At 38.1% G+C, this 11,450-nt stretch overlaps 1 protein-coding gene across 1 annotated transcript; it reads right to left on the bottom strand.

The window, feature by feature from the left end:
* Nucleotides 1-744: 744 nt before the first annotated feature.
* On the bottom strand, nt 745-9,950 carry pigr (polymeric immunoglobulin receptor). Its single transcript, XM_084057102.1, has 9 exons — nt 9,825-9,950; nt 8,923-9,267; nt 6,375-6,456; nt 5,821-5,926; nt 5,345-5,468; nt 4,553-4,661; nt 2,443-2,531; nt 2,057-2,106; nt 745-1,858 (listed from the first exon to the last, which is right to left on the bottom strand). Exons 1-9 carry the CDS (start codon nt 9,871-9,873, stop codon nt 1,775-1,777), a joined length of 1,038 nt encoding a protein of 345 aa, XP_083913228.1. The 5' UTR covers nt 9,874-9,950; the 3' UTR covers nt 745-1,774.
* Between the last annotated feature and the right edge of the window lie 1,500 nt (nt 9,951-11,450).

Below are 11,450 nucleotides of genomic sequence, written 5' to 3'. Positions count from 1 at the left end.
GACAAAATCAACCTTATTATGTGAGCTAATGTATGTCTCCTCCACTCAAGCTGCTCTGTACTGATAATAATAATAATAATAATAATAATAAAAAAGTAATTTGGCAATCCGTAAATTTCTTATCTATCCGTTCAAATACACTTGTGTTAATGAAACTTTACAAAAAATGTTTTTCGAATGCTTTAGCAACACATGACATGTTGTGACATTTAGATAAAGTCTGTACTTAATATCACGCTGTTAAAAAAGTTTTTTACATCACACCAGTACACAACTGAATCCCCTGCCTTCAGGTCATTCATGGTCACGGTGAAGACGAGGTTATCACTGTCATCAGTCAGTCAGAGATATCCTTGCGTTGTGCAGTGCAGAATCACCACAGTGATTGTGGAGCCAGGACTCCACAATTCCACCATGCACTGCCTTAGCACCAATTTAAACTGTGAGTCATAGAAGCAACTAGAGCAAGGGATGGTGATTGAGCTTCTCACCTGAACTTTCATCTTTTCCATGTCCGACATCACCACAGGAACTGTGAATAATGGTTTCTCAGTTTATTTTTCCATAGTTTAAAACCCCCCCCATAATTCCCTGTTCTCCATATATGTGAGTTGTGTGTAATTGTCAGTGTTCTTACCTTGGATGAAGAAAACTAGCATCTGTGCAAAGCTGCTGCATAGTGTCAAATGTTGTTCACAGAATACTAATGTGACTGACTTCTCATTTTCAAGATTCAAATGGGTTTATTTTTCACTCATTCATATAAGTACAAGCAGCGAAATGTTGGTGTGCACTTGATAATCACAATTAAAAAGGTGGAATATTTTACCAGCAACAGCATATTTGTACAATATTTGTCCACTCCAGCAGCTTTGTCCCTGCACTGAAAATAATAACATGGTACATAATGAGTACAAATTGCACAAGTATAGGATAGAAAGCCTTGCATGTACAGTACCACTTACTGAAGCAATATCCTCACCATCAATTGCTAAATATTACATTTCCAGAAGAGAGCATAACAGAGGAAAACCTTTGGGTCCATTTGGTTAATTTGGTACACATTGACATGTGTACCCACCCACACCCACACGCACACACGCACGCACACGCACACACACACACACACACACACACACACACACACACACACACACACACTTTTTCAAATCTCACACAAAGTGAAACATTACATTTTAAAGTGGGTGGACAGTGTTCGATAAAAGAGCATTATTCACCATGAAAGTCCTTCATTCTGGAGCATTCGATGAGTCACAGAGAATAACAGAGAGCAATGTATGTATGTACAGAAAGAGAAGAGTAATGCTTGGAAATAAAGTTTAAGATAAACTGTATTTGATCATCAACGCACAGTCAAACCCCCAGTGTTAATTTCATTAACACAAATTATTCTACGCATTCCGTTGTGTCCCGTTTGACCACTATTCTTAGTGAAACGGACCAGAGTTGCAATTTGCAAAGGGGTTAGGGTTCAGCAAAAATAGCCTATCTACAAGCTCACAATGCCAATGCGACATGTTGTGAGCATTTAGATCTGCTATTTTTGGCGAATGTTCCCCCAGAATAAGGATGCTGGAATTTAAGTGGTTAAATTAATACTGGGTATTTCACCGTACAGTGTTTGAATGTGTGTAAGCTTCATAATCCGAAGTAAATGCAAACCCATTTTCCAAAATATAACATGAAATAAAGAGTCACAATGTTAAAATCGACATCATATCCCGGTCCAATGTGCCAGTAACATGTACTGCAGTCAGAGCATGTGTGCATTCTGTGAATCTCCATTGCGGAAAATGACTGCGGCGCTTTGCAGGTCACCTAAGTCCCCTGGGTATCCCTGTGGAAGACGTGAAGGTTATCATTGTATGAACCCATTCAAACGTATGTAATAGAGATATTGTTCGATAATTTGAGACAGACAGACAGACAGACAGACAGACAGACAGACAGACAGACAGACAGACAGACAGACAGACAGATAGACAGATAGACAGATAGACAGATAGACAGATAGATAGAGTAGTGATGGACTTACAGTGAGCCTTGCTTTCAGTTCTTCTGTCTGTCTTAGCCTTTGTTCTTTTTCTGGATATGGACAGAAAAAACAGCTTAGCCTTCAGAAAGGCCACAGCTAATTGCAAGGCAATAGATAGCTCCTACAGTATATACAACTTGCAGACAAGTGGTAGGATGCACTACACTCAAATCAAAGATATGTTAGTATATACATATATACTTCCCATCATAACCATAGCTTATTTTACTATTTTACTATTTATTTACAGTACCAGGGACAATGCGCATCAATCAACATTTCAGTTTTCACATTGATGTAAATGTCCAGAGTTAGCTGAGAGCTCATTTTCATCTGCAGTTAATGTTATATACATTAAATGATACAGAGCTGAAACGCTGCCTTACTGTGCTGATTCCACATCTTCCTGGCTAATACGGCCATGCCCATGAGAAGTATTAGAGACACACATATCACCACGGTCTCCAAGGCACGTCTGAAGCACAAAACAAAACAATTCAGTCAAAACAGACCTTGTAAAACTTGAGGGAGCAGTATCTTGAAATAATAGCAGAAAGAAGGACAAACCATTCTGTCAGTACTTGATTTAAATGGCTTATATTGACCTACAGTAGATAAACATTATGTCAATGAAACCAAAGCAAACAGTGAGGTGTCAAGTGTTGGGAGCGCGTATAGGAAGTAACGTTTTTTCACTTTAAGGAGAAACTTGTTTTGAAAAACCTTGGAGAGAGAAATGCTGGTGATAAAATCATGCTTAAGGTTGCACATTAACTGTATTGCGTTACAGGTGTTGAACAGTAAAGTACAGTATCCTGCATTTTTTTATTGCAACTGATTCCTCTGTAGTCAGCATTTAGAATTAGTTCCTACTGTTTGCCTTGCTGTTGCCACGGGACGCCTGGTCTTCAACCTTCCAAAACTTTCACATCTCCCCCTTTTTGCATTCCCTTTACTGGCTTCTGGATGCTGCCCGCACTTGGTACAACACACTGGTGATGACCGCTCCAAGGCAACCAAGGGCCATGACACCCCCGGACCTTCAGGACATGATCCACCCCTACACCCCTTTCCTCTCCCTTAGATCAACACAGGAAGTCTGTCCCTCCCTTCAGCACAACACCCACCCAGGTCAATACTCCACACGTCCTAGACTCTCTTCTCTAGGACGTGTGTCCTAGAAAGGTCATTCCACGGCTCCCTCAAGCTGTGGAATGACCTCCTCCTTGCAGTCTGAAGTGCAGACTCACTCCCCATTTTCCAGCGCAAAACTTGTAATCAAGTACAGTACTCAAGTGAATACTTTGTTTTGATACTGTCCACCAATGGACCTGATGATGATGTCTGAAAATAGCAGATCTGCAAGCTCACAATGTGGCGCGTCATGGCACGCTGAAATACTCATTACGGTAGCTTATATCCACGATCCTGTTCTTTCGGTCATGGCCCACATTTCATGACCATAGGTGAAAGTGGGGACGGAGACTGACCAGTAGATGGAGAGCTTTGCCATCTGGCTCAGCTCTCTTTTTGTCACAACAGTGCGGTACAGCGAACTCAGCACCACTCCTGCTGCTCTGATTCTCCAGCCCATCGCCCCCTCCATCCTCCCAATAAATCACAAACAAGACCCTGAGATACTTGAACTCCTTCACTTCATATTTTGTAAAAAACTACGGAAATCGTATCGTGAACCCAGTATAGTGAATTGTATCGAAATGTGGGTCGAGTGAATCGTCACATACGTACAAGTTACTACGTATATGCAGATACATGTTGATTACATGTTCACAGGTCTTTGTTTTATTGATTTGTTTTGCTTGACAAATGTTATTCAGATAGCATGTTGTTAATACAGATGCTATGTTTGATATTTACCTGGTATCGTAGTTTATTTGAAGCACTTCAATGTTCTCTTTGCACTCTCTAATTATGTGACTATTTACGCTGTTGACTAGGTTTCATGCCATCTACTTTACTATATTGTAAATTGCACATGAAATGTGTGGCAAATGGCAATAAACTGTGCATAATGTGTATAATTTACAGTGCTTCTCAACCTGTGGGTTGGGTCCCCACATGTTTTTTTGTTGTTGTTTTTTTGGTGGGGGGGCAGATGACAGGGAAGTGACCATTTAAGGAGTTTAACACCTTTTTAATATGTAAAAAAAAATATATATATATATATATATATATATATATATATATATATATATATATATATATATATACATACATATATATATATGTATATATATATCAAAACTGGTCAAACATTGCCGAAATTGTCAAATATTATAAGAAAGTTGAAAATAGCAGATCTACAAGCTTACAATATGTATCTGTGGAACCGAGTTAAACTAAATTGAAGTGCTTGTCAGGGTGGGGGGTCACCAGTTCAAATATGATTATTTTGGGTGGTCACAGCCTGAAAAGGTTAAGAACCACTGGCTATAATACATTCCACTCAACTCAAGCGGTGCAGTGTTACTGTACCTCTGAGTGTCCCAGGGCTCCATAGTAATGTTCTTGGGTGGAGGCAGGTAGACAGCAGTCTGAGTTTGTGGCGGTAGAGATGATGGCATCATAGTCACAGCAGCTGAAGCTAAAGACATTATACAGAACTCTCAGGGGTAATGTGGACACTATTTAAAACACAGGGTGGTTGGGTAACGAGAGTGCACCGTTTTGTTACCGAAGCACATAAAAGTCACATTGTCCTTGAACAAGACACCAAACCCCTGTGTACTATATTCATTGCAAGTAGCAATAAATGAGAGCATCAGCTTGAAATACAGTGGGTCACGCATAGTGTATGTTTTATAGCTTTGCAAAAAGTGTCTATTCTTGACATGTGATTTGTTATAATTGTATACCATTCTTATAACCATATAACCTTCTTTATTACCGTAAAGCCATATTAAATATCTACAACTAACAATCAATACAGATATGGATTAGGCCCAAAAGCACATTGAGGGTTACATAACCTACAGTACATACATACTATTCATACACATATACATAGCAGGCCCACCCATGAATATTTTTCTTTGGGCCATCAATGTATTATTAACTGTTGCTTTGTTCCACACACTGTAGTGTAGTATACTATACTACATACATATATAACTCAGTTAAAGGAACAAAACTCCACAATTTGGTCACAATCTAAAGGTAACAATAAGTGCTTAACATCGGATATGAAACAGATTTTTTTTTATTTTTTATATGAAATAAACAGGCAAATCAAGTTCTCTAGGATTTACAAGTTGTTGATGAACCTACTGGTGATGGGTCGCGGTTGTACCAGCACGTGTACGGCCTTCTGTCGCTGTCCAGCTGCGAAAAAGTACCAGCCTGTGTCTCTCATATGCAGGTCTCTTATTGTGATAGTAAAGGTATCACCCACCTATAGAACAAACATGGGTAAATTCTCTTAAAATCCCATCCCTTAAAAAATGTGGATCACTGGCTTCCTTCAAAACAGGCCTGAAAATCCATCTTTCAGGAGGCCAAAAGGGGAGGTAAACTCACTTCTCCCATACAATGGCGATGGAATTCATTGCCTACAGTTATTTATTTTTATTTTTTCTCTACTTTGTTGTTATGCTATGTTGATTGAATACATCAATGGGACAACAATGGAAACAAGTCCCCAGGACTTTTTGCGTTATCCTTTTAGCTCAAATGTCTGACTGTACCTCGTGCTGTTTACATTTCTGTCTAATAAAGTATTCAATCAATCAGTCAAAGGAGCCCACCCTGTCATCGATGAGGGCCACTGAGGCGTCTTTGTAGTTCCCCTCAGAGTCAGTCACCAAACAGGAACTCCAGTCTCCACTGCGGCACCATTTCTTCTCAGCCTGTCTGTTGTAACGCAGTTACAAAGAATGAGAGAACATTGATTACACAGTAAAAAAAATCAAGAGTTGCAGTATACAAGATAATACAAGAGGAGCATTATAGGTGCATATAAGGGTTATAATAACAATAAACTTTACGTCCTCTTCAAAGGCACACAGTTACATGGTGCTTTGCAGCCAGGGAAATAAGAATAGGTATCCTCTGAGAACAATCAATTTGGCAGTGAAGTAACTAGAAATGAAAACCAATAATAATAACCATACACAGTGCAATCCAAAGCACAGCCTCTTGTGGCTTATTGCTTATTTGTTACTCATTAAGAGTTTACAAATGAAACCAAATGCACACTTATGGGTCCATTTGGTTCTATTTGTACACTCTTTATAACACTTGGGATTTTACTGTGTATATTAAACAGCAATCAAGTGGCTATAGCAACAAAATATAATACCTGTATCTTTCACTGTAGTGACATTCAACAGTGACAGTACCCCCCTCCACTCCACTGACTCTGCTGTTGACCACTGACACATCTGTGGAAAGCAAGCATGGAGACCTCCTCAGTAAACATGCATCACATTTTCACAAGCACACTAAAGAGAAACGTTACAACCAAGTCCCATTTTGGCTTGATATGGTATCTGACAACTCAAAATAAAAGCACTTACTACGTACAGTATAAGCATTTCATGGCTACAGACAACAAATCACCTGATGATTATCGGAGTGTATAACTAGAAATACAGCATCACAGTTGTATCGTATACATTCGCCAACCAGGTTATTGTTTACACCCTTGTCTTTTCAGACTCATATAGTACATGAACTGAAGACTTTGAAAGGATGTAGATAAAAACAATTAGATCGCTGGCTTCCTTTAAAACAGCCCTGAAAATTCACCTTTCAGGAGGCCAAAAGGGGAAGTAGTACCACTTCTCCCTTAGACAGACCCCCCCCCCCTTTCATTTGACTGTTTGGTGCTACTTTATATGTTTATGACTTGAATACCAAGGACCCCAATGGAAACAAGACCCCAAGGACTTTTTTGGACGTACCTTTTCGACAAAAGCGTTTGACTGTTTTACATTTCTGCCTAATAAAATATTCATTCAATCAATCAATCCATGTACAAAAGATTTTAAGTAGGGATTTTTTGTTTTTTGTTTTATTTGCCAAATGTAAATTATTCCTATATTGCTATTTTCAGTGAGAACATGTTGTATTCAGCTAGAGACTCTTTGGAGTACAGAAGAATGATAGAGAGCTTCATCACAAGGTTGCGACAATTACCTGAAGCTCAATATAAGCTAAACTAATGAACTTGTGGTGTACTGCCAGGGGAACAGGAGGCTCCCTGTTCTTATCATCCAGTGAGAGGAAGTGAAGCAGGGTGGATTCATACAAATACCTTCAGGTCCAAATCAATACAAAACTGGATTGGATTAGACTTTTTTTAGTAAAGCTTTGTTTTATATGATATGATATATAGGGCAGGAATTTCATGGAGGCCATGAAGGTCATGGCTGTCATGACCCCTCAGCAGTGGTGTAAAGTAACTAAGTACATTTACTCAAGTACTGTACTTAAGTACAATGTTGAGGTATTTTTACTTTACTGGAGTATTTACAGTTTTCAGTACTTTTACTTCTACTCCACTACATCTCAGAGCGAATATTATACTTTTACTCCACTAAAATTATTCAAACACTTTAGTTTGTAGTTACTTTGTAGCTAGAAACTATGTTGACAATGCGACGCAATGTGAGCTTGTAGATCTGCTATTTTCAAAAGATTTTTATACAATTTATACATAATGAGTATTTTCTACTTTTGGCACTTTAAGTACATTTTAATACCAATACCTTTGTACTTTTACTCAAGTAAATTTTTAATTCACGACTTTTACTTGTAACAGAGTATTTCTACATTACAGTATTGATACTTTTACTTAAACAACTGCCCCAGTTTTTAGACACCAGTGTCTTTTGTTGAGATTCTGAGTTCTTACCTCCCCCTGACTCCCCATCTTCAATTTAGTCCAGTGACTTTGATTAGTGCAGGGCTGAGCATGCCTCTGGCAATTCCCCTGCAGGATTAATAAAGGTATCTATTTATCTAAGTATAAACTTTTGACTCGGGTTCCAACAAATATTGGTAATTTGTACCAACAGCCTACATTATTTTGTTAAATAAACATCTTTTTATTGACTTATTTCACTGATAGTTATCGATGTATTAAAACATTAATTAAATTAATTATTTCCGTGGACTTAAAATCATTCTTTTATTTGATGGCCTTCCTGTCCTAGCATTTGGCCTTTGTGCCCTCAAAAAATGTATAACACCAAAGGACTAGACCCTAATATTATGAAATTCCAAGCCTGATGATATATGATAACACGTAATAAAATATCATATCATATATATAATACTTATAGTGATCATCAAAGCCTAGATTTTGTGCTTTTGCAATCATTTTGATGGTAACTGTCAATTTCACCAATGTTTGCAGTTGGGTCAGGTAAGCAAAACTGGCATGTGCAGTCAGTTTTGGAGCCCACCTAATGAAGAAAAACTCAAAACTGATACTGTACCGTTTCCTCAGGTATTTAGTAATAGTCATTTATCTATAACGTAGTTATTTGTGCATTTGGTCATTTTACCTCCAAGTGCCCTTATCTCAGCCATGGACAATGTCAGTGGTTGCTGGTTGGTGTTTATATTTTGTTTATATTTTGTCTTTTCAGTTTTTTGTATTGTGAATATTAATTGTTAAATTATAGATACAATGTTTCTGTGATGTCACAGTTGTCTTGACCCTAGACCACAAAATTCTATTCAGTTCACCATTGAGAAAAATATGATAAAATGTGTTAATACAGCCTGAGCATTAGTGCCAATAATGTGAAGATAAAACAATCTAATAAAAATAAAAGCATTTGTGACCATATCAGGAGGACTGGCTTGCATCAATCCCACAGGTCACCTCTGTTACTCACCATGAATGACATTGATGTGGATCGAGGCAGTGACATCAGCACTCCACATGTTACCCACCTCCAGACCACACCAGTACCACCCGCTGTCTGCCTCCTTCAGGTCTTTCATGGTCACCGTGAACACCTGCTGGACAGGATCGTCAAAGATGTCCACCTTCTCTTCACCGGAACTGGCCGATCGAGGTGTGTCCGTTCGTGCAAGACTTGTGCAGAAATTGATTGTTCTCCCTTGGCACCAGTACTTCACATAGCCAGCATATTGAGGGTCATAATGACATGGGACTGTGGCAGAGCTGCCCTCCAGGACTGTGAGGTCTTCTATTGTAGTTACTCTACATAGAGAGGCTGCAAATTGGGAAAAAGTGGGGGCGTTATAAGTATGAGAGCACAACAAATAGTAGCAGTTATAAGTAGTAGTAGTAGTTATAACTATGATGATGAAGACAAAATACTAGTGTGTGTGTGTGTGTGTGTGTGTGTGTGTCCACACGGTGGTCTCAAGGACTGCTTGTTACCACACTCCAGGTTTCGTTTTCTATGAATGACTACTTTTAGCTGTCTATGTCTACTGTCTATGACAGTTCAAAAGAACAGTTGAAAGAGGTCTTTGTAGCTACGAGACAAAAGTATATATTTTTAAAAAGTGCCAGGGCAGGAAAAATGAAAAATGGGAAAGCCTCTCACAGAAGTCTGACTGAACTTTGTTCACCCTTTCCAAAAGAAAAAAAAGGGGAAACAACTCATGCACTATGTTGTGTAAAGCCCTGGATAATGAAAAGAAGCAAAGCAACACAGATTTTCTATTGTTACCAGATTTTCCTTTCTCACCAATTGCTTGGTGGAAGAAGGAACTGAACATCTGCAATCATACAACTGATCAGAGAACTGATGACCGGTATTACCTGGAATGCAGGCTAGCAGTCCAAGGGTGAGTACGAGGAGCTGTTGCATGTTTATTCCTATCAGTTTGAGGTTTGACGAGTGAGTCAATCCTCAGCTCTCTCCAAAAACAGACCCCCGTTCCGCAATGCAAACTTCCTGTTGGTCACATGACCACATGTGGAATCCAGATGTTTTGAATCATGATGTTAACCATATAGGTGCTGGAGACTTTTTGGTAAGACTTTATGTTAAGGTCGTGTCTACAATGTGTTATAATAACCACATATATAATGCACTTATAAGGCATTATAGCGCTTGTTATAAATGTTTATAATTGTTATCAGTTATTAACAACTGATAACAAGGTTTATGAAGCATTATAACTTATAAGTGCTAGTCATAATGCATCATAAAATCAGCAGAACAGCACATTATAACTACCAGATAACACTTCACTTAAAGGTCGGGTCAATAATGAATTATAATCACATTTATAATGCATTATAATGCATCACATAATGCACCTAAAATGCTTCATAACATTCTTATAAATGTGTATGCATAACTTGTAACAAAGCCACTTTATAACTGACTAAGTTATGGTACCGGTAGTTATAATGTGCTATTCCACTGAGCTTATAATGCTTTATGTATATGCTTTAAGACTTTAAGTAAAGAGTTACCAACTTTTTTTAATGGAAATATAGGAAACCTAAAATATTCATTCATGAAACCAGACTTTGTTTTTCAACTAATTCTTGTGGTCTGTGAACTAAATAATAGCAATAATAATGTTTTAGAGGTCTCTTAGTTCATAGACAACATTGCTCTTGGCTTAATGTCTTGTAACGTTTAGATTGACTTTTGACATATGCTTACCACTGGGATTGTGTCTTTTAAATTATTCAACCCACTATGAACACCAAGCTAAAAGAGCACACATTCAGTGCTTCATGATACAATTTGGAACATTTGCAATTTTGAGATTGAATATCACAATTTGTTTAAAGGAGCTACACCATGAATTTAAAAAATAATAATAATATTTGATATCATATTGTTTATGTCCCTCAAACGTTTTTCAAAAGGTTTGAGCCTAAATCAAGCCTCAGATATACTCATTCCAACTAACTTCTCTCTGGCTTATAAAGCACTTTCACCTGCAATACCACATTGTCCTATTTGGCACGGGGCGCTATTGAGCCAGTTTGTATGCATGTCATGTCCTGGTTCTGTGTGGAAAAAGTAAAAAAAAAAAGAAAAAATGTATATATAAAAAAAAATGAAAAAAAAAATAAAAAATGTTTTTTGGATTATTTTTTTTTGGTTAGAACTGAAAAACGGGAGGAATTGTTCCCAGACGTGACGTAGGGTGGGGGAACAAATCTGACGGACTGTTTTCAGACCAATTTACATGAAAACCACAGATAGCCTATGAAAGCCTGCATGCTCGAAGTCGGGTATTTGTTGGAACAGAAGAGAGGTGGGGGAGACCAAATACACACAAAAATGAAGAAAAAGTTAAAATTCATGGTGTAGACCCTTTAAGGCACCCCTGCCTCTTATCTACAGTAAAATGTGAAAACTACAACAACCCAAAGGAATATACACCCAAAATGCACTTAATTTAAGTGTGTTACAAAAGC

The sequence above is a fragment of the Gymnoscopelus microlampas genome (assembly GCF_963454915.1).
Source record: "Gymnoscopelus microlampas genome assembly, chromosome: 5".
Taxonomy (NCBI): Eukaryota; Metazoa; Chordata; class Actinopteri; order Myctophiformes; family Myctophidae; genus Gymnoscopelus; species Gymnoscopelus microlampas.
This window is presented reverse-complemented; position numbering and strand designations above follow the sequence as displayed.

Excerpts from the sequence above, each read along its gene's own strand:
- pigr (XM_084057102.1), bottom strand. The coding sequence starts at position 9,873 with ATGCAACAGCTCCTCGTACTCACCCTTGGACTGCTAGCCTGCATTCCA. Across the intron at positions 6,457-8,922 it reads CCACATCAATGTCATTCATG|ATGTGTCAGTGGTCAACAGC; the intron begins GTGAGTAACAGA and ends TGCTTTCCACAG. Across the intron at positions 2,107-2,442 it reads GAAGATGTGGAATCAGCACA|AAAAAGAACAAAGGCTAAGA; the intron begins GTAAGGCAGCGT and ends GTCCATATCCAG.